At 40.4% G+C, this 27784-nt stretch overlaps 1 protein-coding gene across 2 annotated transcripts; it reads right to left on the bottom strand.

Annotated features, from left to right (window-relative positions):
* Positions 1 to 1788: 1788 nt before the first annotated feature.
* Positions 1789 to 26221, bottom strand: LOC119745354 (V-type proton ATPase 116 kDa subunit a1-like). Of its 2 annotated transcripts, none has more exons than XM_038221650.1 (21): positions 26055 to 26221; positions 21185 to 21310; positions 20772 to 20850; positions 20423 to 20520; positions 19917 to 20045; positions 19502 to 19611; positions 19095 to 19221; positions 18191 to 18273; positions 17506 to 17599; positions 16465 to 16677; positions 15812 to 15962; positions 14808 to 14947; positions 14119 to 14267; positions 13217 to 13304; positions 12257 to 12375; positions 11668 to 11878; positions 11256 to 11369; positions 5291 to 5467; positions 4538 to 4655; positions 3639 to 3819; positions 1789 to 2480 (listed from the first exon to the last, which is right to left on the bottom strand). In XM_038221650.1, exons 2-21 carry the CDS (start codon positions 21299 to 21301, stop codon positions 2390 to 2392), a joined length of 2589 nt encoding a protein of 862 aa, XP_038077578.1. In that variant the 5' UTR covers positions 21302 to 21310; positions 26055 to 26221; the 3' UTR covers positions 1789 to 2389. The 2 variants fall into 2 exon arrangements, with proteins under 2 accessions (XP_038077578.1, XP_038077579.1); XM_038221651.1 differs by having other exon boundaries at positions 5291 to 5434; positions 26055 to 26220.
* Between the last annotated feature and the right edge of the window lie 1563 nt (positions 26222 to 27784).

The following is a 27784-nucleotide window of genomic DNA, read 5'->3' as shown; positions in this document are numbered from 1 at the left end:
CACTTAATGCCAGTGTGTATTGCGGATTTTAAAGACAAACATCTAGAGCTGAAATAAATTCGTCTGTAGAAATGAGAATAAGTTCAAATCCTGACTCCCGAACTAATCGCCTTTTACTCTCAAAATATTCCTACCACACATAAGCGATGGTATCAAGTTTGCAAGTGCGCCATGTGAAAGCAGGTTCCCACAGAAAGCTTAAAATGAAATTCCGTAACTTTTCCAGGACAAAATTTGGGCTTTCCACGACCAAATCCTATGCTATTTTGACATCTTAGGAGCGTATTTCAATATACAAATAGCGAGTCGTCACACTGAGGCAAGGGACACCACTCCCTTTCAGCCTTCCAGTTTGACACGAGACCACTGAGCACCACAAAGGCAGCACAATCATGCATTCAACATGCCACAAGTATACAGTATAATAAGAGGAAGTATCGTGAGTAAACTAGAATGCAAACTGGAAGACTGCCACAGCCAAATATTATGCATCATCACATATTGGTTGTGCAGGATTCCGTGATTTTTCCATGACTTTATCTAGGGATATAAATTTCCCATTTTTTTTTTGTAAAAAAAAGGAAATTCCCTGACTTTTTTATTACTTTCCATGAATTCTTGAAATTCCAGGATTTTTCCATGACTGTGGCAGCCCTTTGAAAGGATTGTTTTTTAGTTTGTGTGGTTCAAGTAGAAACCCAACATTTTTTTGAACAGTATGCTCAGCCTGTTGTCAGGAGACTGGAGGGGACACTGTTCTTATGATCATATCACAGTCTTTTTGTTGTCTTTCACTAAACTCGCCCATTTTGTACTTTCCAATACTATGCAAAAGGGATGTTTATATAAAAAGATTGGCAAATTTTAACAAGTCACATCTGCAAACCACACAATTTCCAATAAATTCCTTGCATTGATTCAAATATTAAAATTACTTTAAACTGACCTCTCTTTTTTGTTTGTTAGCACAGTCTTCAATACAAATTGGAATGTTACATACTGTATTCTTATTCTGATAAGATTTTCAAAATAAACATAATTATTCAAAGTTTAAAGCTTTTCACATCAAAACGAATATATATATTTTGATAGCCGTGATACATATATGTAGCATGAAGCAGAGCAAACAAGTCCTGTTTTGACTTAATCAGAATTTTAATTCATTATCTGCGAAAAAAATTATCTGCTCTCTCGGCACGCATTTTATAACTATTTTAATTTTGGTGCTACAAAGTTTTTAAACTAACAATTTTGAAGTACTGTTATGTTTTGTTTTTTTTTGGTTTTAATTTGGCCCCTTATTTGAAAAAAGTTATAAATCCCGAATGGATAATCTTATACATCTATCAATATTAGACTTTTTTCCTAGAAGTATTCTACGCAATGTTCAATATGCAAAAGCAGACAAGGTGTGCACAAAACCACCCATAAATTAAGATAAAACAGTTCTTGGTGCAATTTCATGGCTCGGCTAACCCCACAATTCCCTGCCGCCAATCGCCATTCTGTGCCGACAAAAAAGTCGGCTTTAAGGCCAAAAAAAAAAAATAAGTCGGTCTCTGGTCAGCGCGCGCGTCGATTTTAATCATGCGCATCAATCTTTTTTTTCCCCCTAAATGTTCCGCGGTAGCTCCAACAGCGGCCTCTATTGCCGCACCTCCTCAATTTTTTTTACCAAAGAGCACCAAGGAATGGGAAATTGCACCACGGCAAATGATCGAGAGCACCAAAGCAAATTATGAAGGACACCAATGTACATGAGGACACCCAAAAAGCAAAATAGTACCCCACCTTGTCTGTACAATCCAAGCTTGAAAAAAAAAAAAAAAGCTGTGTCGCCGCGTCAATTCCGGAACTTTGGTCTGACCAGAGACCAAATTTTTTTTTGGCCTAACTATGAACGCTGAATCCTTAGAGGTGTAAACATACACACCAGCAAACATCTGCTTTACCTAGCTAGTGAAAGTTCTTCATTTACAGTAAGTAGAACCATGAAATTGCAATGTGACCCTTCAGCACAAAACCAGTCACTTGGACCAATTTTCAAAAATCTGGGATTCTGGCCTCATTGGAAAGGACATTGAATAAGCTTTCCAATGATGTATAGAATATGGGAATCAGACAAAATCAGACAGAGTTATAGGTATTTTAGTTGGAAATTTTCGTTCCTAGGAAAAATTTTAAAAATCAAGAAGTTTGTCATTAAGGTTTCCCAAATGAACTCCTTAGCAAATTTACAAATTAAATTAATTGAAAGTAAGGTATATCCATCGTTATCGTTATCCATCATCAATATTTATAAGGAAAATTTGGTTTTATAATTGGTCCTCTGTCTGCATTTGGGCTTAGACTTCAGGTGAAGCTGTGTGCAACCACGGATGAGGACAAACTATTCCTCTTCAGCTTCGAGAATCTTGGCGAAGGAGAACGGGACAAAGAGGTAGCCCTCTCCTTTGTAGAACTTGTTCTGGAACTCCACCCTGTTAGAGACAACAACAAAAATAGATTTGAGGATGGACAAAATATACCAGAACCCAACAGTGAATGTTTCATATTGGACTCTTCCCTTCATCAATGTAAATTTTTATGCTCAAGAAATAAAATCACCACCTTGCTCGGCTGGGACTTCCAACCCATGAAATCCTCCTGAATTGTATGTGGACTCCCTGCGCACATTTTTGTGAGCCCCAGTGAGAGAGATACACTAGGTGCATATACTGGTTTGCACATATGGTGCAAAGTACGCTACAGCCTCGACTCCCTGGTCTGCGTGCGCGTTCCTTCACTAACCCCTAGCTGTGCGTAAACTACGCTGATTGACAATTCAGAACGTGATGTGCACATATCTCGAAGGTTGCACGCCCTATACGCGCTCGTGTTATCCACGGCAGGTGACGTAATGCCACGTTCAAACACTTTTTTCAAGACTGTGCGATGCCTCTAGGGTACAGAAAGTCTGGAAGCCTTGTTTTTTCGCCAAAAAAAAAAAAAAACTGAATCTTGTGTTGTAAAAGGTATGCCAGAGGTACGCACATATATTCTAGTAGCTCGACCCTGAAATCTCATCTTTTAAACAACTACATGTAATTCTAAAATTTTGATTCTTCAAAATTGAAAGCACCGTGTCTCGCGTCACATCAAAATAAGGCCGAATTAAAAAAAAAAACATGTTTCTCGTCCAGGTTTTCGAAAAAAAGGAGGCAGCGGGGCTTTTTATTTTTTATTTTTTATTTGTTTCAAGATGGCCGCCATTTAAAAATTTCCTGCAATTGTTGATGTTTCCACTGTTCAAAGACACTTTTAAAATGAAAGATAAGTTGGACAAGAGAACTGAACATATTTACAGTGTCATTTAGACTTGTATTGTCTACAATTTATTTTCCGATGAATTTGTGGACTTTTTCGGTGTTATTTTACTGCATTTTTCAAAAATAAAAAAATAATAAAAAAATCCAGGCGGCCTCCAAAAAAGAAGTGGGCGGGGACAAGAAACATGTTTTTTTTTTAATTTGCCTAATAACTTTAAATTATAAAAAATACCGCAGTGAAAACTGCGCAGGGCATGGTGGGAACCACCGTGACGCAGCAAGATTGTGATGGAATATTCGTCCACAAATGCTGTAATACAGGCCGCTCACCAGTGGAGTCGGAGAGCGTGGAGGAACGCCGACAGGCCCTCCATGAGCAGCAGGATTGCAGCCGTCATATCGGCGAAGGCCACAAAGACAGGGACGAGGGCGACCCAGCCGAAGGATACCGGTAGTAAAGTCAAAGCCAGGCCGTTGTGCATAACCATGGTCCATAGAACCTCTGATAGCTCTACGATTTTGGGGAAAAGATTTTAAAAAACCAAAAAAACATGTTACAATATCAGAGAAGTGTGAAAGAATATAATCAGTCATTTTATAACTTCCCTTTGCTCCTGTGTTAGTCTAACGAACCTAAACAAGCAACAAATCCAACCAGCAGTATGTATGACTTTATCAAACTATGCCATGCATTGATGTAAAAAAGGAATACTCTCAACTCTAAGTCAAGTACAGTTCGTGCGTACAAGCAGAAGTATGTAAGGCAACATAAAGAACCACAACACACATGCTGATCTTTATACTCAAGTTCAACCAAAGCTAGTTCTTCAATACGAGTATCAAAACGACTGTTTTCCTCATCACTGGATTTTGCATTTGGGCCTTCCAATCTCTGAAATCTGTCAAATCTGTTCAGGGCGAATCTAGCTTAAGGAAAGGGGGGAGTGTTGTGAAGGGCTGGGGATGTTGAGTGAAGGCGTACGGATTTTACTAGCGGCTAAACATTAGTCAGCAGGTGAACGGGGGGAGGGAGGGAGGTGGGGGTTGCAACAACCCCCCACCCCCTTAGATCCACTCCTGCCTATCAGGTTAACCTTACAACCACATAATACATTCACTCAATGGCAAAAACAGGATACCAGCCATACAAAACATACTACTTGGGACTGATTCTTGGCTGATTTTCGCTTTAGCACAATCGTTTGTAATGGTTTTATTCTGGTACATACCTGCGTGTGCCAGGCTGAGCGCCCACAGACGTAGATAGGAGGCAGTGTTGGAGACGCAGCCGAGGCAAAACTCAATGGTGTGGATGGCCTGGCGAATCATCAGTTCACCGAAATCAAACTGGAGACAAGAACAATGAGCAGCACAAACGTCAATGTTGATGTCACCTATAGTGCTATGCTCATTTACACAGATCAACCGGTCAAAACGTTCTTCACCCCAACAATTAAGCAAAATTCCTTGGTGTTTTATTAAATGTTTGTCATTTTTGCCAGCATTAACACCTGCACCCCACCAGGTCTAACACCCGCAGCCCACCAGGTCTAGAACCCACAGCCCACCGGGTCTAGTACCTACATCCCAACAAGTCTAATACCCACAGCCCACTACGTCTTGTACCCACAGCCCACATCTAGTGCCCCACGCAGATCACAGTACGCAGAGCCCAGCAGGTCTAGTACCCGCAACCCACCTGGGTCTAGTACCCGAAGCCCACCAGGTCTAGTGTTCACAGCCTATCAGGGTTCACAGCCTATCAGGGTTCACAGCCTATCAGGGTTAGCACCCACAGCCCATCAGGTCTAGTACCCGGAGACCCACCAAATCTTATACCAGCATCCCTTTAAGTCTAGTACCCTCAATCCACAAAGTCTGGTACCAGCAAACCACAAGGTCTGATACCCACATACCAACCAGGTCGCGTACCTGCAACCAACCAGGTCTAGTACCTGTGAATATCCAGTTCTGGTACTCACCTCCTCCTTAGTCCTAGTGCCCACTCCATCTTCCTCCAAGCTGCCCTCCAGACTGTTACCCTGGCTGGAGCTCTCTGTCTGAAACTGCTCGTCAAGCGAGTCGTTGATCGCGATGCCCATCGAGTCCTCCTGTCTGTTCAGGCGCTGCATTAGAAGCGTCGAGAACCGCATTTTGGGCTGATGAGTAGGAGTTCGGGTGGGGTTGTGTGGTGATGGGTGGTTGGTGGGTTTTGAGGGCAGGAGGGGGGATGATGAAGTGCGCGGGCCCAGGCAGGGGAACCAGGTGCCGGTTGCAAAAACACAGCAGGATGAAGAGAACAGAACAGGAAAAACAAAATGCCAACTTGCAATGCTAGGTTTCTGTTTTTAGCGATACAATTAAGACATGCAGAACTTCAGAAATACCGCGTCCAATTGCTTCCCCCGTGCTTACTCATTCAAGCGCGACTGCATTCAATTTGCATGTAACTAGTGACTTCCTGCGCGTACTCGAGCCTAGCCCAACTAACCAACCTGCTGAGCCGGTTACTTGGGTTAGTATCCCACAATAAAATGCAAAAACATGGCAGCTAAGTCTAATGCTGCGGCAGCGGAGGATTAAACTGCCAGTAAACCGCAGGGCGCTGAAATTTGGTAATTTGTTTCAGCACTTACAGCTCAAAACCAAACATACCCATCATCATGGCTCGCTTTTGACGGCTCAAATCCACTTTGTAAAGGGGATCTAATCCCCACATGACCTCTGACCTGGTCCAGTTGCCATGGCTCGACCTCAAGTAACCCAAGATCGTTCGATTATTGCTACAGATTGCGCAAGAGCATTTATACCCGAGACGAAAGTACAAGTAAGCGCAAGGGAAGTAATCGAACGCACTGAAAGATTGACAGCTTGTTGTCATAGCAACCTGCACCAAGAAGCATCATGGAATGGTCTGCCTGGGCGGGAAATGGCAAGAACTGACAGACTTGAGCTGTTCAAAGTCTGCAAGCTGCAGTGCGAATTACAAAGGGGCTGTATAATGCAAACCAGTGAGTTTGCATACGGTAAATTCTTTCCAATGTTCTTGTCAATGATCAGTTTGATTTGGTTTCTGTATTATGAGATTCGTTTTGTTAAAATGTGTCAAGATGACGCAAACTGTCATTGTGTTATTATCAAACAGACTCCAGGGGATGATTAATTTTATGTGAAAGGGTTATTTGCCTTCTCACCCAGATTGAACAGTTTTCACGTTGAACATGCCCAGAAGTTTCACAACGAATATGTCTTCTTTTTCAATCAGTCAAAAAAGTAAAGTCTGTCACGAGCCAATGTGGCCCATCAGGCCAGTGTTTATCTCCGATTTCAGTAGCATGAAACGACTGAGAATATTTCGACTCCCCCTGGATGGGATGCTCGTCCATCGCAGGTTACTCCCCAGCTAGTGCCAGTACCCATTTAAACTTAAAGTGGAGAGAGGCAAGTGTGGGTGAAATGGCTTGCCCAAGGACACAACATATGGTCAGCAGCTGGATTCGAACCCCTGACACTCTGATCAGGAGTCACGAACCCTAACCACTAAGCCACACTCCCCACCTTTTTTAAGTTCTTTGTACTAAATAAAATAGTTTACTCGCAATATGAATAAAGTATATCGCAATCGTGTTTCGATATATGAGCATGTTGGTGTGAAAATACATGTATGTGAATGTATCTGATTTCGTCTGATGTATGAAAACAAACGCTGAATGTACATGTGAACAAGACTAATATGAGAAGTTTTTGGCAGGAACATCCGTTCAGGTGAAACGCATTTACATGTAAACCCCAAAATTCCTAAATCCTTCAAAATCTGACGGAAAGGTTGGGATTCTAATTGCTGGTCCATGAGTGATTGTCACTTATGATGTAGACTTGTGAAGAAAGCCGGGCAGTACTATCGTATAGGAGAGTTCATTTTTCCCAGTGCATTGTGGGACAAATTCGCAGCACGGGACATTTGAAATTGTTCGTTTTTTCCAGTCAGTAGTTTTGTAAGCGTATGATTAGAGTATATGTTTGCCCTTTTATATTCTTTGTATCAATATGGTGATTTTTGTAAGGTGGCAGAACGCTATGCCCCTATCTATAACATAATAGCTCAAGTTGTCTACTGACACTCATTCAAATGGGCCATATTTTGTCGACCGTAAACTTCAAAAGTTGACTCTCCATGGCAAACTCTTGGTGGCGCACTGCATTGTGAATCGCCTGAATTGAATAGAATGTTGTGTGCTCTGGGACCAGCTTTACTAGACTTGCCTAGTCTTGTTTTGTCAGAAACAAGGAAAGTACCTCCACAGCGAGGGATTTTGAAGAATTCGGGAAAGATCCTGGCAAATAGATGTCAGTATGACTTTCTAGTGTATAAAGGAACATATAATATGGGCGTACACCAAATACACCCCGAGGACCGACAGACAAACAGAGAACAACAGATTCTTGGTTGACCTCGATCATTCATCTTTCATTGAAAAAGGTCCTCGATCACGCGTTTATAAGTGCTTAGTCTTTGGGAGAGCGTTATATTACAGGGATATTAAGGTAAAAGACAACGGCTTGTCCTCGGGAGTTATGGACAAAATGGACAATATGTTTGGATTTGGAGCTTCTTGTGCACGCTGCTATGACAACCATTTTAAAAGACACTCTGAGCAAAGAAAAGGAGCTACAGTTTTAATACGTAACATTAAAAGTTTAACTCACCAGCACTGCAGTTACAACTTGCCCAAAAAAAATGACTTAAATACAGTGGACAATCAGCTTGTTTAGTAAAAACAAAAATGCAATTGAGTATTACTCTGAACCTCTACGGGCAGCAGCAGCTAACTAAAAGCAAACTACTTTTCTTTTTTCTTTTTTTTAAGACCTTGGATAAAAACGAGAACGCAAAACAAATACGCTTGTGAATAAAAAAAAATCCAGCAAACAAAATATGCCTTATGTACAGTTAAAAGAAATGCAACAATAATATGTCAAGTTAACGTAACCGATGACAAAATTAATCATGGAGAAAACAAAACAAAACAAAGGACAGATAGAGTCGGCTCGTGACAAATGAACTCTTGGTCAAACGAAAAACTACGTAATCACCAACATGCACTCCTACTACTTTGCACATAGCACATGCACCCTCACGACCTGTGAAAGCTTTTTGAAGACAAATGTATCAGTTCATGGCAAATGTGACCTGTTCCCATAAAACATGACAGTTGGACGTTTTCGGAACCATTTACCATATGAGAAGTGCTCATTCAAAACCCTAACTGATATTTTTATATTTTTTTGGGGGGTGGAGATTTTCAAATTCGGTGCCAATCAAGACCTTTAAAAAAAAGTACTCCAAAATCATTTTTCTTTTGGCAGACTCAACTCACACATGACATGTACAATTTACATGCATGAGAATTCCACATATTTTTATACTTTTTTTTTTAATTTGCATTTTTTAAATTATTTTTTTTTTACTAATTTTATGGTGGATGATTGATAGTTAAATAAAATGAATATGATATCATCACTGACTGAAGAAACGTTAACATTTTTTCCCTGGTTTTGTGGGGACAGGTCAATGCCACAAGACACACCGAAATCTTGAAAGAGTTGAAGAGGGACAACACAATGTGTATCAGGCACAGTTTTCACCGGGTCCAGGTGAGGGTGGGGGTGAGGGTGGGGGTGGGGATGGGGGTGACACGACCCCCGACGATTTCCCTCATAAATCCAACATTTCATTGCCAAGACGACTTCACTCAGTCAACTTCAAATTCTCAACAACAACACAAAAATGTTGACTTCAGTTTCAATAATAAAACAAACAAGAAATTTGGTTGAATATACATGTACAAACTAAATGTTATTAAAAACATATTCGCACATGGTGTTTCCGCAAACCTTTCATTATTTAAACTTAATGTGGATTTCGTCAATTTTAAGTTGGCATCAAAAAATGAGTTGCTAAAAATCACCCGCACCAATTCAAATTTGTTACTTGTGATTGTATGTGAGGTAATTCCTGCAGTTTTGGTGCCAGAAGTACAAAAAAAGGAAAAAAACTAGCAAAAATATCATGAAAATGTTCAATGCTGAATGGACAACCTGTGGTGTCTTGGTTCTGTTGAGAGAAAAAACTCAGAAGACAGTCCTTCTAATGAAACCATGATGGCGTTAGATGATCAAGCTCTACTCTGCATGAACCTTATTGTCAAAAACCCATGAACCCAAGGGATGTACAGTAAATTCGCTTGTTAGTTCCTCCAACCAGCAGCAAAATGAAAATCCCTACAATTGTTCCTACCTTGTGAAATGAAACAATCCCTACATCTGTTTTATCTCGTCAATGACAGGCACAATAACTTTCTTCATACCGTAGGGCTGTGTCATTTTTCAAATAATTTAGTGTTCGATTGTTCCGACTTGGACTTGATCAAATATTTCAGTGTTTCATTTTTAAAACACACTGATCAAGTTAAACATGCGCCGACCTAAACCGGCCGCTGATTGGGTTTTGCATGCGCCTGCACTTGTTGAAAATTGATAAGAGCGCTTTAATAAACAGAACAGGTAGCAGAATGGCTGATATTTGACAGCTTGTAAAGAAGAAACTTGAGCTAATATTACCCATGGAAGCTCTCAAATCATGCGTGATAATGGCTTTCATCAAAAGTGTGGCATCTGACAAACAATAAAACCATTCTATTTGGATATTCAGTTGATATTCGAATATTCGAATATGTGTTATATTCGGCACAGCCCTATCAATTCAGCCAACTTTTTTTTCTATTATTACCAAAAAATGAGTATCTAGAATTTCCAACGTATTCTCCTTTTTTGTGGTTCCCTGCTCCTTATCTATAAAGACGTCTTCTCAATTTCTTACACAAGAAGTATTTTGGGGATCTCACACTTTTAGCCCGACTGTTTTGCCTTTGATACCTTATGACATTTTATAATATGTTTCTTTTACAACAATACAGAGCAAATCAAATTCCATCAACGACTGTGGGATGATTCTGTGACTTACCTTTTTTGTGTGCCAAGATTAAAGGTACCGGTGGAATGGACCATTTACCATTTGTTAATTTTTTTCGTTTGAAGCAAAGAAAGTGCTCAAAATCTTAAGAGGGACGCTTAACAACTAACCTGACAAACTTTAAGCTCTGTGAATGCTGTATATTTTGAGAAAACACATTATTCTGGATCTTGATATCAGTTCAAAAGTTGCCAAGTCACATTTTGAACTGCGCCCTCTTGTGACACAATCCCAAAATCAGAGATTGGGACGTGGTTCTCGTTCAGCCGATTGCACCCATTCATGGATTTGCCCAATTACAGTCCAACTACAAACGGAAATTTTCCAAAAATGTGTCACTTGACACATCTTTGGAAAACTTTTTTTTTTTACTGTTATCTTAAAAAAATGACAGCATACCAGAAGGAATAATTTCACAGGGAGTTTAGTGTCATTTCTATCTTTAAACCAGGTAAGTTTTTAACAATAATTTGGTTGGTTACTTTTTGGATAGCTGCAAGTGGTCCACTCTACCTCTAAAACACAAACATCTCTAGTCATCGCTAAACCTTGTAGTCCTGGCTCCCTGCTGTACATTGCTATACAGGCGGCTATTGGTAACCAGCTAAGTGACCAATGTCAGCAAGCTAGTCCCAACTAGCTGACTTGACTAGTCCAACCGACATCAGGGATGATATTGCCAATTTTTTAAAAAGTCGTCAAATTTGATGAAAGGTCCTAAAGATGCATTTCTTTCTGCACTGATGTCTTTCTCTCAGATTACAAAACCTCTGATTTCAGACTAAATTCTGAAAAAAATATGTCTGCATCACTGACTAGACTATGTTTGATGACGGTTAATCAAACCAATGGAAGGTTACTGTGCTCCTAAATGAGTTTGGTAAGTTGTTGGTTTGGGGGTTTTTTTGGCCTACCTGGAAGGTGTTCTTCTTCAGGCTGTGTTTGATGAGCAGGTAGATGGGGTTGCCAAAGAGCATGATGGGAACGCACAGCACCGCAACGACAAGCAAAACCACCTGAACGTAGAACTGTGTATGGAGACAAACAGAGGTCAGGGTTACACATTCATTTGACACCTTCACAAAAACGGGTATCTCTCGGCCCACAGAGTAGGTCCCCACAACGTCACAGGTAGTCCGTCTCTTATTTTGACAATGCAAAACTTTGCAAATATCCGAGGCAAGTCCTCACAATTCATCCAGTCACAAGTCAAGTAAACAGCTATTCAAGTTCCCTCTGACAAGGGTAATCCCTGTAGGCCTTTCCGCACTATCAAGTCGGAAGGGGAAGGGATACAAAAAAGAAAGGGGGAGTTCAACTGCTCACCTGGCCGGAATACATGTACAGCTCGGGTTTGTTGGAGACCATGAACATGAAGATGAATATGTTGATGATGCTTGGCGCAGACTTGGATGTGCTGGCGTCGTAGGCCAACCACTTGAAGAAGATCAGAGAGACCAGGTAGCCGAAGATCAGCCCCAGGAACAGGACCTGCGGAATGAATTCCAGGAAGATGCGGCTATACTCACGACGGCTCCTGTTAAGAGAAGATAAAACAAATTTAATACAAATCCAGATTTGAGTCTCTCATTGACATAATTTTTTTTACCCTGATGAGGATGTCTTTGATCTTCAGATTTTTTACAAGATGCTACTAAATAATTTGGGACGGGGGTGTAATCTGATGGTGCTTGAAGTATTAATAACAGCGTACTGCTGGGTACGAAGCTGATTAATCATGTTATGCTGGCTAACACGTTGCATTCAATACAATTTCCCCCTCAACAAATGACTGACAAAAACTGTATTATTGTTTGATCAATCATGGACAGTCCAAAATCTCGTCCACTTTCCTTGCCATGCATCCAAAACAAATGCCGCCCATCCCAGGACCAGTAAATCACCCAAAACGTACATGTAATTGAAGAAGCTGAGGAAGATGCCAAACATCATGTGGGTCACGCCAAAGATGATGGAGATCCTCATCTTGAAGGGGTTCAGGAAATTCAGCTTGTTCTCCGACAACTGCCATATCTGTTGTGGAAAGGTGAAATTTTTCATTATTTTATAAATGCATTTAAAAAAAAATCATAATACATGTACCAAGGCACATAGGATCATTTGATTTTTGTACATTTTTTTTGGTTTTGTTTCAAGCAATACAATTGCTCAAAATCATAACAACCTGTTAAATTTTTAGTTCAGTGGTTATCATACATTTTGAGAAAACAGAGAAAACTTTTGCACAATTTTGGGGTCTCATAACTGGATTCCGTTGCTAACGCATGTACAAAAAAAAATGAGCCTCCTGGCAACCAATTTTGAAAGCACCAGTAACATTTTCTTCCAAACGATACCACTTCAGGCCGAGTAATTTCACAGGGTATTTGATACCAGTCCTATCTTCACTTTGAGCAAGAATTCCGTCGTTACTTTGAGCAAGAATTCCGTCGTTAAATAATTAGGTACTTTCCAGGCACATTGTAATTGCAAATGTAATTGCAATTATAATCCAGGTTATCAAATGTAATGTTTTATTCAAACATTACTTACGTCAAAGTACATTTTTTTATTCAGTCTTCAATTTGTTATTGAGGCTTGTAATGTTTTTGTCAATTTACATGCAAGTGGGTCTTTTAATACACCATCATTAAATGTGGTAAATAAAAAATGTCTGATGTCCAAATTGGAAAAAAAATCTTGAGCTAAGAGTATATCGTTTCATTACATTTGTTTTTCAAATCTAGCATACACAATTGCATAAGAACACTACAGGAAATCTAAAGAAAATAATTGGCCTTGAAGCGAATTAAATTACCCTTTTGCCTGCCAAATCTAAAAAGCAGAGGGCACTTAGTCAACACTCAATACTCACAGGATCAAAACCGTAGGGATAAGGATCTCCAGAGTACGTTTGAACTGGGTCTAGCTGCAGTTTGATGTTCTGATCCAACAGATCCTCACTAAAAGATACGCAACATCAAAATCCAGTTAATATATGGCAGGCAGGATAGTCAAGCTTTGTCAAAAAATGTACCAAGGTTTTCCCAAATCTGGCTTTTGCCGATAGCTTAGGCTATACATGTTTTTAAGCCCCACTTTGGGGACGCAAGCTAGTTAAGGAGCATCAAGTTCTGTAAAACGTATTGGCCAGTGGCCTTGGGTAGGCTAATTCCAATTGAAAATGAAAAGGATTATAGATGACTTTGGAGCCAGGGATGATGCTGAATCTGGAGACGGCCCGGGATTTGAAAAAAGTGCCGAGTATAGATGTTAACTTCTTGGATATGAATTGTGGTCACCTGTCAAATGAATTCACATGGAAGACTGCTCAGGTGACAGAATTGTTTCACATTATGCACCATGGAGGGAATGGACTCCGTGCACAAGTACCCCCTCAACGGTTACAAACGGAGAGTTGGAAGAGACCGCTGGGAGAGACATTTGAACACATTGACGATGACGTCCGACACTCACGAAAAGACGCTATGGCTTTGAACACATTCAGAACACATTAGTTGTATGAACCAGTACGCGCAAGCAGTGTGTCTAATGGACTCGCATATGTGGTAAAAATATTCCATCTTCTGTCGTGCCCTTAGTCCATCGGTGTGGGTTTTTTCTATGGACTCCGTAACATAGGTTACCTCAATAGTTACAAAGAGAAAGTTGGGAGGGACACAAAGTACAATCTTCTCTTCATGCACATATTCCATATTAGATGGGGCACTGGGCTCAATCCACTTCTGAACACCAAACTGTTGCTTCAATACGTACGTGAAGTTGACCATTCCGGATACGTTCCAGCTGGACCCAAAGACGTTAACCGACTTGGAGAAGAAGTCGTTGTACAGGAATCCGGTGTAGATGGAGAACAGACCCATGAAGAAGATGATGTAGCGCCCGCCGAAGATCACGGTCCACATCTGACAGAGTAGAAAGAGAAATACTATGGTATTCTTGATGGCATGATCAGCTGTTCAGAGTTCCTTAGCTCTTCTTAAAAAAAAATCTAACTGACTACCTTCGTGAAATCCTAGGGCCTTCTTGCGGCTCAAAGTATGCAAGAGTATGATTTCATCTGTGAAAAATGATACCAATGACTGATGACAATATTGACAGGCAAGGCTCTACAGCATTATTACCTGCTCATAGGGCAAATAAAACATTCACAGACCATTTTGGCTCTCTGGAAGGTATACAGCTCCATGATGCATTTTCTGCCACCAACAGGTGATTCAAAAACAGTAACATTTCCTACCCATAACTAGTGCTCATTCTTAACCTATGAAATAAGACAAAGTATCTTGCCTAAGGACACACTCACTGCTACTCCATAGGTTGGACTTGAACACACAACCTGCAGAATTACCCTATACATCCTTAGAGTGCTACACTCCAGGCCTTGAGGCCGGGGCACTCCAATAATAACAGAACTTTGCCAATGCCTTGTTGGTTTTTTTTACCTCGTTGGTGGACTTGGCAGCAATCAGCTTAGCCTCCTTGAGGATCATCCAGAGGCCAAATAAGGCCATGAGGGTGCCGTGGCCGGCATCGCCAAACATCACCGCGAACAAGAACGGGAAAGTGATGATAGTATACGGCGCTGTTACAAGGGGGAACAAAAAAAACATTTGAAATTTACTAAAGGTTTAATACATTAGTTGCTGTTCCGTCCCTAACCACCCTTTATGTTACTCCCTGTAATGCTCGAAACTGCCCCAGCTCTCTATTTGGTTTTAAGGATTCATCAAGAAATACATACAATTTTATACAATGTAGTTTGGATCCACATGGGTTAAAGGGAAAATACAACATTTGCAAACATCAAAAAATAAAACTACTAAATCATTTTGAAATACCTTGCTGGACTGTTAGTGAATGACAGTTAGTGTAAAAGCATCCTGTAAAATCATGGCACCTGGTATACTGTCATTTTCAAGAAAAGTGCTATTTTTGTATCAATTTCCAACGCTGGTCGGCCGACCAGCGTTGGAAAAAAACTGGCTTTTTTCAAATACTGGCCCCAATTAACCATCGCACTTGTTTGCAATCGATTACACACCTATGAACGGGTACAAGCCAGCTAGACTGGTTCCCTGACCTTACAATTCCCCAATGTATGTAAACTGCTCTGTTTCTTCTTAAATGGAGTCAGGGAACCAGACTACAGGAAAATGATTGTTTTTCTTGGTTTTTATAGCATTTTCGAACACAAAACCTCAAAAAAAGTCAGTGTAACTATATTTGCTATATATTTCCAACCCCCCAATTCCATCCATTTCTGAAAATTACAGCAAAAGCAAATGATGTATATTCCCTTTAAACTACACAAACCCACAGTGTTGCCTCCAATAACAAACTTGGATTAACTTTCTATAATCTGACCTCCCGAGCTAACCAGCACTCTCTAACCAGCACTCTCTAACCAACACTTACTAAGGTAATAAATCCGAGTTAGTTCACTAACCTGGATTGATCTCCCGGTAGTTAGCCACCCCGTAGGCATCCACGATGGCCTGGAAGGCACTGGTGAACTTGTTGGTGTTGTTGTACGTTGGCGGGTCTTCGTTTGTCGTCACAATATTCAGAATGGATGGCACAGTTGACCCGCTTCTCTCCTATAAAGAAGAAAAATTATGTTGCTATAAAGTTGCTAACATTATGACTTTGGACGTGATCCCTGGCCCCATGGCATATGCGGGTTTATGGCCTTCAACTAGCACCCCTTGAACAAGGACACTGAACATGGGGAACTGCTAACATAGGGCTTGATAGTTAGTTGTCACAGCGCTTGAATGGTAATCCGGAGGTTGCAGGTTCAAACCCCGCTCTAGTCTATTTCTTTGTTCAACTTTTAAGTTATACCGTAGTTGACTTGCTGATACTTAAAACAGGCACACGTAATTAAACTAACATCACAGACTTTTTCTCAACTTCTCATAACCACTTACTATTTTCAAATATTCAATTCAGAAAAATGCTCTTCGGATATTTTGTGGGTGATCGAATATTCATATATATTCAGAATACTTGGCAGAGCTCCAACAAGAAGCTCTCAAAAGTCAAAAGGGTCACAATGCACCATCATCTACTGTTCATGCACGGAGTGCACAGACTCACGTTTCCATGCTGCAGGGCCAGGCGTATGCGCCCCAGCTCGTTCTCGGGGCACCAGCACTCAGCGATCAGACACTTGTGGGTGACGTCCACGTTGCAGAGGTTCAGGGTGTGGTAGATGGCCTTCAGCTTGCGCACCTTGACAAACCAGACCCAGAGGTTGCTGGCCGCCGAGGCCAGGACGCGCTGCCGGTGGTCCTCAGTCTGGACCAGGACCTAGAGGAAAAGAAAAGGGAAGAAAATAATTTAGTGGTTGGGTTTAATGTGTCCAGAATGGTATGGAATTAGTGCGAATGTAACCTCCCACCCATTCCCCCCCCCCCACCCCCATGGTGCAAAAGAGAGTTCGAATGACAATTGAACACCACTGCCGCCATACAACCATTTAGGATTAAGACCTCAACAAGTAACATTTGTAGATCCAATAATATTCTTTAAGATGGCATTCTACAGTATGATTAACACTTTTTAACTAGGTCACTATACCACCCAAAACTGCCCTGCCTCACTTTATGGTTTTACTGATTCTTCGGTGAATAACCACAGTGTAATACAATGTAGTACATTTGTAGTTATCACTGCAAACTCACAAACCAAATAAAAAGTCGGGCGAGAAGTAACAGAGAGATGAACTCTGACAAGGGAACGCCTTTGTCACAGTCTTGTCCACTGAGTTGAGAGTAGACTACTTGAGATGATACTTTAACAATTGTGCCAAAGTCACTTCCGAGTCAATCAACCACACTGACATCACATTTTGCCCCATACACATACAATTTTTCAACAAAATGAAAGACACACTTTTTGTCATTGCAGTGTCAGATCCTAGGCCTCACACTGTGGAACTCTCTGCCACAATCATGCTTCCAACCATCCTACAGCCTCCAGTCTTTCAAGAGCTTCATCATCAAGCTGGATCTCACATCACTCCCCTAGTTTACCTCATTTCTCAGGAGACCTTTTGGACTATATCTGCTTTCTGTCTTTTCTCTGTATAATCTACTACAAAAAAATGTCTCATTTTTATTATAAAAACAATCTTACTCGTTTCAGGTCTTCCAGTCTCTTGGCAACCCCTGTGCACATCTCGCTTCTCTCCATGGCGTTCTCCGGGCACGGATACAGAGTTGCGTGAAATCTATCGAGAGACAGAAGAAAACATGACAATTTTTTACTTCAACACTCTACATCCTTCAAAATTATCCAAGAAGTTTGGAAGAATTGTTTCACAGGTTTAAGAAAGGTATACAGCCCAAATAGGTTTTACTTTAAATGCCGTTACTAAACACCCCGTGAAGTTGTTCCATCTGGCTTGCTGTCATTGAGAAATGAAGGTGATTTCCCACGGTCAATCGATTGAATGATCATTCGAAATGAAGGTTGTGCATGCTTTTTCACTGTTTTCTCGAAAAAGTGTAATATCCACCGAGCTGAAACTTCCACAGGTTAGGTTTCGAACTTTCTCTTCTGGATTTTGAGTAGTGCTATTATTGGAAATAAACAAAATCACGAAAAGCAAAATGATCCTATATGCCTTTAAAGTAAAAAGAATGTTCTTTTGTTTAGCAGCACAGTGGATATCACAACTTGGGACAATCTGTAAAATTCCTCACAAATGCGCCTCGAGTGTAACAGAAAAAACAAATGGTGGTCCGCTTATAAGCGATTGCTTTGTTAACTGTTGATCGTCAACAATGACTCACAAAATGAAGTGGAAACTTTTGCCTACCCTTCACAGACTTTCTTAACGCGGCCTCCCAGCTGGTCTCCTTGGAAGAAAGCAATGAAGACATGTTTGAAGACTTCATCTCCCTGTAGGGGAAACAAAAACCTTTTTTATCTTCTTGCTGAATTTGAATTTCCTTCAAGGAGTCACTTCTTATCTACTTTCATATTTATGGATACACAATACAAAAAAATAGCTTTCTTTTTTTAATTTCAAATGCTTGGCGCCAACAAACCAAAAAAATTCTCTTTTCTTTTCATTTCTCAACAAGACAAAAACAGAGAGATCGGAAAAACACCAAGAGTGCCATTTTTGTTCTGTCACTGAGTCCACACATTGTTATGACTCTTTCTTTTAACCCCAACATTCTCCATCCAGTCAAAATCCAACCTGTTAGAATCTGTTAGAGTAAGTACTTGCACTAGTAAACCGATTATGCTTTACATGGGGTTAGGCATACCACCAATAAACAAAGTCCAGCAATTTTTGTGTACAGTTTACCATATGGTGCTGGAATTTGCAAGAATGGGGAAGGTTCCTAGTAGATCATTCTAGGGGGTTAGGGTTAATATGCTTCCTAGTCATAATGAAGTGTCTCAATTCATATCCAAGAATAATATCTGGTATGAGTGCAGGGTTCTCAATAACTTCCCTGCAATCTTCCCGCAATGAAGTTATCAGTATTGGTGAGTCAAGCAGTTGCTAACGAAAATGTTCTCGGAAGATGCCGGGGACAAATGCAGAGCTTCTTCCAGACAAAGTGAATGATTCTACCCGCAACTTGTCCGGAATTCGTCCTGTATATCAATGGAGACGGGCCCTAAGCTTCGTTATATCAAATACTGATGTCCACGATGGAGAGTTGGTTGTCTGCCACCATTTTGTAAACTGAACCTTGTTTACGTACCGTGCTGGGGTCCTCAAGCTGTTCATCGATGCTCATGTGTCGCAGGAAGACGTTCCCGCGGCAGACGCGCCACAGAGTCTGCTCAAACGACGGCACGCGCTCCCGACCGATCACTCCAGCAACAAAGCTACGAAACAAGGTAAAAAATTAATAAATAAATAAAATGAAATTACTTTCAAATTTATGACTTTGGGTCGTTCACTTTATCAAACCAATTAAATAGACTAATCCAGTAACTTCTATTAGAAGCCATAACAGACTTCCTTCATACAACTCAAAAATCTACTGCAATAAATAAGGCATGGACTTGGATTGTGGGGGGAAACAATGCAGTAAAATATGTTGCTGAGGGACATATAATGCAACAATAATTTTAGGGTAAACTGAATCCATGGAAGAGAACTCACCCGAATTTGATCTGGGAGCGCACCTGACGAACGCCCTCCTCCACGTCAAAGCGGCTGTATCCGGACGCGCGGGCTTCTTCCACCTCCCGATCCTGATGGAACAACTCTGCCTACGAAAGGGGGAAGGAGCAGACATTCCCCTTAATTTATATAGAATCACAGGAAGGTCAATCAATTTAAAACTAAAAAGCAGACACTGGGGTTCTGTCACAAGTCAAATCACAAGTCCAGTCACAAGTAACAGGGGATGGATGGATGGACGACAACAAAGACATGGGACGGACGACAACAAAGAGAAACCCCCATCACAGGTCACTGGAATAGCTCGTCACTCCACTAGAGACTGGGAGGCTTGTGATTGACTTGTGGTGACATGTGACTGACTTGATTACAACTCTTGAATCAGCCGCTTTACCTCGGCAAAGAACTCAGTGGTGTTCCTCAGGACGTGCCGATGTTCCGTCAGCTCCAGGTAGTTGCGCTGCAACGTCTCGTGATTGCTGTTGACTTCCTTCATGTCCACCTCTATCTTCTCAAAGTTGGCCTGGATGGAAGAGACGATGGAATAAAAATAATCGACGAGATCAAGAAAGTAGCAGAGCTATGATTGAGTCTTGCTATCATAAAATTGGCAACGTTCAAAATATGACTACAAGAACAGAATTTGTTGGGGGGGGGGGGTTTCCAGCATCCATGAACACAAAACTTTAACCAGGTCAGTGTACCAATATTAGCTATAAAATACTAAATCCATCCATTTCTGAAAATTACAGAAAAAACAAATGTTGTATATCTCCTTTAAGTATGGCTATGCCTATTGTCTCCACATACATGTAGTTGAATTTATCAAAGACCTCCTCGATAACACTATCCAAGAGATTCAGACCTAGCTCCCGAGGGCCTACAAGACCATTATCTTACCTCCAGATCAATCATCTCCCTTGGGTGCGGGGCTGGGACCTCCGTGTCAGAGTCGTTGACGGTGAGCTTTGCCCCTTTCACCTCTTTCTCCACATAACCTGGGACATAGAAAGATGATTGCTGAGATTTGATTTTAAAGATTTGTATTATCTTCCTAAGTTCCAAGTTCCTTGATGCTGATTCTGTCAAAACCTTTATCATTTCATAAACAAAAGATTCCCTCTCCTCCGCAAAACAAGTCACATCTCATGCTTTTGGGAGGGGATTTTTTGTACTTTGATTAAAAGATAACGGAGTACATGTACGTTACAGGAAATTCTTTTAAACTGCATCTTCCTCAAATACTTACGCAATTTTCTCTCCATTTCATCACAGCGTCGTACCTCATTGACGTACTTTCGTTGAAAAGCATTCAGATGTGGACTCAACTGTAACAGAACAAGGTATTGAGTTAAGCGACGCTCAAATTTCCAGAAAGCTTTGAGGTTTCCAACTAAGAAGTAATTTTGGAAAGATTTCCATATACGAAGTTCACTCAACACCCTGTGTACAAACCCTATGAGATTGAACTGAAAAATTCTAAGTGTTTTCTAAGAAAATGCATGTATTTTCTCACTGCCCAAATTGACTTTGATGACATGAAATTGCTATCTGGGGGCTTGTTAGTCAATACAGAGGAAAATTAGTGAACTTCTTATGTGGAAATCTTTCCGTAATTTGTTTTTATCTTCAATGATTTGTTTATCTTCCTATTTGACTCACATCAATGAACTGGACCAGCCCAAGTTCCCCCAGCTCAGCCACACAGTTGTAGGCAGCCTCGGACTGAAGGAACACCTGGCTAAGGACCATTCTCTCGCTGCGGAAAAGTTGCCCCATCCTGACGCTCTGAAGAACACCAAAAAAATTGTAATCTGATGAACAATCTCAAGTTATATTGTATGATTTGTATGAAATATTATATGAAATATAAAAATGAGTTTGCAGATGGCACTTATTCATTATTTTCATTTAATTTGGGTTAAATTATATGTCATGCAGTGAAAACATCAGCCATACGTATTAATAAAAGTGGCATTAGTGGCCCCAGAACGAGAATAAACATTTTTGGCCAACTGCACTCACTTTTTGTGAATGATCATATGGAGGCATCTGCATGTAGTCAAGGGTAAAAAGGTAAAAATTATGGCTTTGGGGTTTTTTCTCTTTTCCTGTTTCACTTTTCCTGTTTCTATCACAGCCAAATGTTTAGGTATTTGTGGCCTAAGTCCCAAAACATAGAAAAGTATTTTCAATCTCTAAATGTTGGAACGGGGTAAACACGATTACCAATTAGAACTTCTCATACACATAAACATTAGGCATTAGGCCAGACTGGGACCGTGAGTGCATAAAAACGTGCAAAATTACTACTGACGTTTTTTTTACTCACCATTCAGCTAATTAATGCCCACACAACACATACATCAAAATGCTTAAGTTGCAAGCATGTCACCTGCAAAATTTGAGACCTTAAATCCAATTTTAAAGCAAGTTTTTGACAGTTCAAAAGCCATCCACGTCATTCTCCATGCTTTAGAAATGGTGGTGTGATTCCCAAGGTATTCTGGGTAGGTGTAGGAAGAGCCTTGCAGCTTACTTGTTTTTTAATCGATGGCCAAATGAACATAGCGCCCTCTGTTAAAAAATGAAACATTCTGCATTCACTCAGATCAACAGAGGGCGCTGCTTTATCTACACGATGAAAATGTTTTAGCTGAGGAGTCTTTTTGCACAATGCATTGCAGTACACATCAACGTGATGTTTCGCGTTTGGATTTCGATAACTCCCTGCAAAATTAGAATTAAACGCTGAATTTTTGGTGATGCAATGCTCACAACAGCAACTTTGCAGGGCAGAAGTTTCGGGGATTATTGAAGAAACTGTAGTGAGTAAGAAGCTTGCACATTTGATTCACACTGGTTTTATTATGCAGCACAAACTTTTGCACGATATGGATACCTTAAGTTTTGGGACTCTCATACACAGTATTGAGAGTCCCAAATTTTCGGACTAGCATTAGGCTACTATACTAAATTGTTTTCTAACAATAGTTACACTGTCTTCTTTTTTTTCCATTCCAATACTAAAGATAAATTATTAATTAAGAATGTATTTCATTTCATGAAAATCTAAATAAACAATGAACATGATGAATGATTTATCTTCTCCACACATGTGAATTTAATCTAGTCCGACATGTCCGAGTAACTAGGACTCTATGGATCGCTTTTTTAACATTTGGACATGGTCTGGTGAGTGGTGACTGTCGCCCGACCATGTCCAAATTTTAAAAAGCCATCCGTAGAGTCCTACACTCGGACTAAACTAGTCCGAAAATTTGGGACTCTCAATACTGTGTATGAGAGTCCCAAAACTTAAGGTATCCATATCGTGCAAAAGTTTGTGCTGCATAACAAAACCAGTGTGAATCAAATTTGCAAGCTTCTTACTCACTACAGCACAGTGGTTTAAAACCATATGTGACCCAGACATCGGTATATTCCAGGACTTTAAACAGTCAAATGTCCTATAAAATACATCAAGCATGTTTAAATACCATCTCTGGGTACAGAAAACTAGGTTGGCTATTATCTAAAAACATAACCCACCGAAATTGTCAAAAATTGGAGCTTAATTTCAAAAGAGGGCGCTAATTATCAATGGCGCCCTCTTGTGACGATTTTTGCATTAACGTTTATTACACGTCGATCGATTCTCATCACCGTGCGATAGATTTACTATGTTAAATAAAGATTAAACCAGCTTGCAAATGCAAGTTTTCAAGGTGATTACTTTGTTATTATTTTTAAATATATATTCCCTGTGATAAGGCTATTTATTTGCAAAATGTTATCATTAATCTAATTACTATTATTTTCTGTTGTGTTTTACCATGGAAATCCGAAAATGGTGCTCTTAAGTGGTGCAGCCTTTATTTGTTCCTTCTAGCTAAGAGAAAACCTGTAATTATTGAGACTTATTTGTGAAAACAGATAAAATCATATATTGGGCCACTGCTCTCACAAAAAAATGGCTTTCCTCAATTCATCTAATATCCGGCGCCCGTTCTTCTGCTGCTGGCGCGGTCCCACTTCATCTAGAGGATTAATTCTTGGGCGATCAAGCCAGCTTTGGTAACATCAGCTTCATCCCCTTCTGACATATATGTAATTGTGAAATCCATCGCCTCCGCAACAGTAATTGATAAAGTGTCGAGCATTTGTTTTTAAGACGGCTCTTTTTAAAAACTTATAAAATGTTCATAAAAGAAAATGTGGTTGGTTTTTGAGAGAGTAGCTGCGGTGGTGATCTATTAAATTCGGCTCATATCTAATTCTCACTAAGTTTTCTTAATCGCTTAGAAATGTTTAGTTTGTAACCTTCTCCTGTGTCGGTTGAAGTCTATTATAAGTTCTTATATAATCCGGCCTCTTGTTCCGGCCAACCTTTCTCTTTAGAAATTTATTCCACGTCTCATTTAGAGGGTGGCGTATTTGTTTGTCCTATCTTCTTGTCCATTGCCTAATTAATGGAACTGAAAAAAATTTGTGACCATGCACAATGGAGTGAAGGAGTCCTTATCATAAGAAGAAAACGGGGGACGTAAGGGCTTGGTTTCAGAAAAGTCATACAGAAAAATAAGAATAAAATTATCAGAAAATATTATGATCTCAGTGTTTACATTTAAGTCATTGTCGATACTTTACATCACAATGACAGCTCTGGTCAGGAATTGTGGCTGGACATTATTATCAACAAATTAGTGCTTGCAAGTATCTGGCTTCCGTGGGGAAAACACGTTTGGATGGCTGAAATCACTAACACCAGGAACATGATGTTGTCGTTTGGCTGACCGCGCCCAGTGTGGGCCTACACCAAAACATTGTGCAAAAAATAAGATCTTTTCATCTCTAATTCTATCTACATTTTCCATGAAAAGAAAACCATTAACAGCTCAATTTCTTCAATAATGGTTAACTGTAAATCCCACACGAGCCCCGAGATTTGAACCTCCTTACACAAATTTCCGAAGTGCCATCGACGACACCGAGCCCAACACAGCGATCACGCTAGACAAGTCTCAACAATAGAGGGCGCTGTTCACTTTGTCGCCAGCGACAGCGTTTTACGTTAAATCTCAGCTGAGGACTGCTTACAAAGTTGATTTTCTTCGGCACAACGATGCATTGCGCGACTTTTCCGGTTGATTATATTTGTAGCCAAATAATCAGAGTACCAATTTATGAAGAAAATAGACAATTTTACCCAGGCCGTTTATGGCCGATTGTAAAAATGTATCAGCAAACATAACTTGAGATTGTTTTGCTTTTTTTGGTTACTTCTCAATAATTTACCGTAAGTTGTCCCCGCAAATTTCTGCACTTTCTGAAACACTTTTCATAACAAGTGTTATATTAGCTTAAAGGGTACTAAACAAGCTACAGGATGATGCACAGTTTTCTGTCTGAAGATATAATTTCGGTATAGAAAAACAGGGTTTTTTTAGTGTTGCACTAATGTGCCTACTGTAATAAGTCTAACCCTCTTAGTTTTGTGAAGTTTTGTACTTGAGTGATATAAACGGTAAAGATGTTGGAAACAATATTTTTTCTGCTATAAATTAACTCATTAGATACAACTAAACTAAATTAAGGCATAATATTAGGGGAATTTTTTTTTTGAAATGTCTGGGTCTTAAACCACTGTGTACAGATTCTTCAATAATCCCCGAAACTTTTGCCTCGCAAAGTTGCTGTTGTGAGCATTGCATCACCAAAAATTCAGCTTTTAATTCTAATTTTGCAGAGAGATATCGAAATCCAAACGTGAGACATCACGTTGATGTGTACTGCAATGCATTGTGCAAAAAGACTCCTCAGCTATAACATTTTCATCGTGTAGATAAAACAGCGCCCTCTTGTTGATCTGAGTGAATGCAAAATGTTTCATTTTTTAACAGAGGGCGCTATGTTCATTTGGCCATCGATTAAAAAACAAGTAAGCTGCAAGGCTCTTCCTGCACCTACCCAGAATACCTTGGGAATCAGACATACATTTTTACAGCATGGAGAATGACGTGGATGGTTTTTGAACTGCCAAAAACTTGCCTTAAAATTGGATTTAAGGTCTCAAATTTCGCAGGTGACATGCTTGCAACTATACTATTTTAATGTATGTGTTGTGTGGGCATTAATTAGCCAAATGGTGAGTAAAAAAACGTCAGTTGTAATTTTGCACGTTTTTATGCACTCACGGTCCCAGTCTGGGACTAAACATGCTAAATTTAATCCTGCGCCAAAAAAATAAAACCATTATGTGTTTCTTTATTCATATATTAAAAGGCTCAGCTTGCGCTCGAGCCTGAACTTAATTCAATAAATTATAAAACGAATTTTACAGTTAATGCAAACTTTCAAAAGTCCGGAAATCGACCAACTGACAATTCAATCATGCCCACATACTATAGGCCTACGGCCATGAGATTTGAGTTCCGGAAATTTTCAATGCGGAAATTCGTGGTTGAACTTGAAGCTCACTTTAGTTTCAGGGCTAGTCATTAACACCAAAAATGGTTTAGAAACTACTCACCTCCTGTCAGAGCAGTTTCGAGCGTTTAAACTTAAACAAACAAGATTTTTTCCTCAATTTTTTGAAGTCTCCTTAGATCGAAACAACGTCAAGAAACACCCCTATTAATTTAACCTCCGTCACTTCGTGGGATTCGTGCATGTCACAACTTTCAATCAGTATTTTCCAACATGTAGTTGAGAATGAATCGCACAGCGCCCTCTAGCACTGTTACAAAACACGAGATTTTTATGGGAGGGTGGACTTGGAGAGGCGGGGCCCGGATAGGGGTGGTGGTGGGTAAGGGCGGCCCCCTCGATTGTTGGCCCAGCCCTCTATTCTCCACAGCCGTAAAACGGATCTTAATTAAGTTAACGGGGTCCGCATATGAACGGAAAAAATGTCCTTCAATCGTTGAAGCTTATGCTTATCCCGGCCTAAAGACGGGCCCCTCAAGTTATTAAGAGGGCAACATGGTCCCAACTTCAGCTGTGACTCCGTCTCTTTTCGATGCTCAAGTTTAATTTGAGCTAGGCCTAATTATAACACTCACTGGCTTTCAAAAAGATAGGGGATTTTTCTTCTTGGTTAATTTGTTTTAGTGGGGACTACTTTAAACCTCGAATGTCCGAAAGCCGCGAAAGAAAATAAAGTTGCTTATAACTTGTGCTTTTCGTCACCACAGCAGCAGAGATCATGCGAAATGATGGCCGAAAAAGTTGGTAGTGTGACAAGTAAATAAGATAGTGGTTCGTGGAGATTTGGTTTGAGTTTCTTTCGGCCATGCTTAGGTGTGGATGGTCCATCTCGATGATAGGCTCCAAAACTACTTGCCTTGCCATACTTCGGAGAAGGTAGGCACGCATGGACATGGGGATGTTAGTTTTGGACACAAGCATTTCCCCTCGATCTTTGGCCAATATGCATGACGGCGGGTTAGACCGGGCACTTCGGGATGGATTTCCGTCCGAGTCCAAGATCCATGGATCAAGAGTGGAATTATCAGTTTGCTGTTCGGCAGTCATGAAAAAAAAAGATACAAAAGGCAACTTGCCACGGTTGCCACCCATGGGCGGATCAGAGGGGTGGGGCAAACGGGCGCCATGGCCCTCCCCCCCCCCCCCCCAAAAAAAAAAAAAACTTTTTTTTTAGTGACGTCGCTTTAACGGCAGGTACTGCGTACACCATCATCTTTTCCTCCAAAAAAATTGGTCAAAGTTGTCAGAAATTGCCTCAGACCCTGCCACAGAGCATTTAAAATTAAAAAAAAACTGTGTTCTGGATCCGCCCTTGTTGCCACCATCTCATTACTTTCCCGTAGGCTCCTCATGACCCATCCCACAGTCGCACGCGAAACTCAAAAATAATCTTTGGGTGACTTTTAACAGGAAACTTAATCCACTCTGCATGTGACGCACATCAGTTCTTATGCCTCTTACACCAGTCTCTAAGAAACTGAGGGTGCGCCCCGCCCCTCCACACACCAAGTATCCCGCTACATTCATAAAAAAAATCAGTTCCGTCACTAGTCTTAATGTGAAGGCAATAATTAAAGATGTTATCCGATAAATGCAAGCTTTATGTGGGGAAAGCTATTAAATTAAATCGCATTTTTTCGGCCATTAAGATTCTGCTAAGACCTAGCTAGGTTTCTGCATTGCTGTCACCAACTGCACGCTCAAAAATCATTTCGCACAGGCTCGCTTTCACGTGACTCACGTGATGGTGAACTAGTCTCCTGTGTCATTTCT

The sequence above is a fragment of the Patiria miniata genome, unplaced genomic scaffold, assembly GCF_015706575.1.
Source record: "Patiria miniata isolate m_02_andy unplaced genomic scaffold, ASM1570657v1 HiC_scaffold_7, whole genome shotgun sequence".
Lineage (NCBI taxonomy): Eukaryota > Metazoa > Echinodermata > Asteroidea > Valvatida > Asterinidae > Patiria > Patiria miniata.
The sequence above is the reverse complement of the archived record's forward strand: the minus strand, read 5'-3'. Positions and strand labels throughout refer to the sequence as shown.

Excerpts from the sequence above, each read along its gene's own strand:
- LOC119745354 (XM_038221650.1), bottom strand. The coding sequence starts at position 21,301 with ATGGGGCAACTTTTCCGCAGCGAGAGAATGGTCCTTAGCCAGGTGTTC. Across the intron at positions 16,678-17,505 it reads GACTGGAAGACCTGAAACGA|GTCCTGGTCCAGACTGAGGA; the intron begins GTAAGATTGTTT and ends CTTTTCCTCTAG. Across the intron at positions 5,468-11,255 it reads TGAAGAAGAACACCTTCCAG|CCCAAAATGCGGTTCTCGAC; the intron begins GTAGGCCAAAAA and ends CCTACTCATCAG.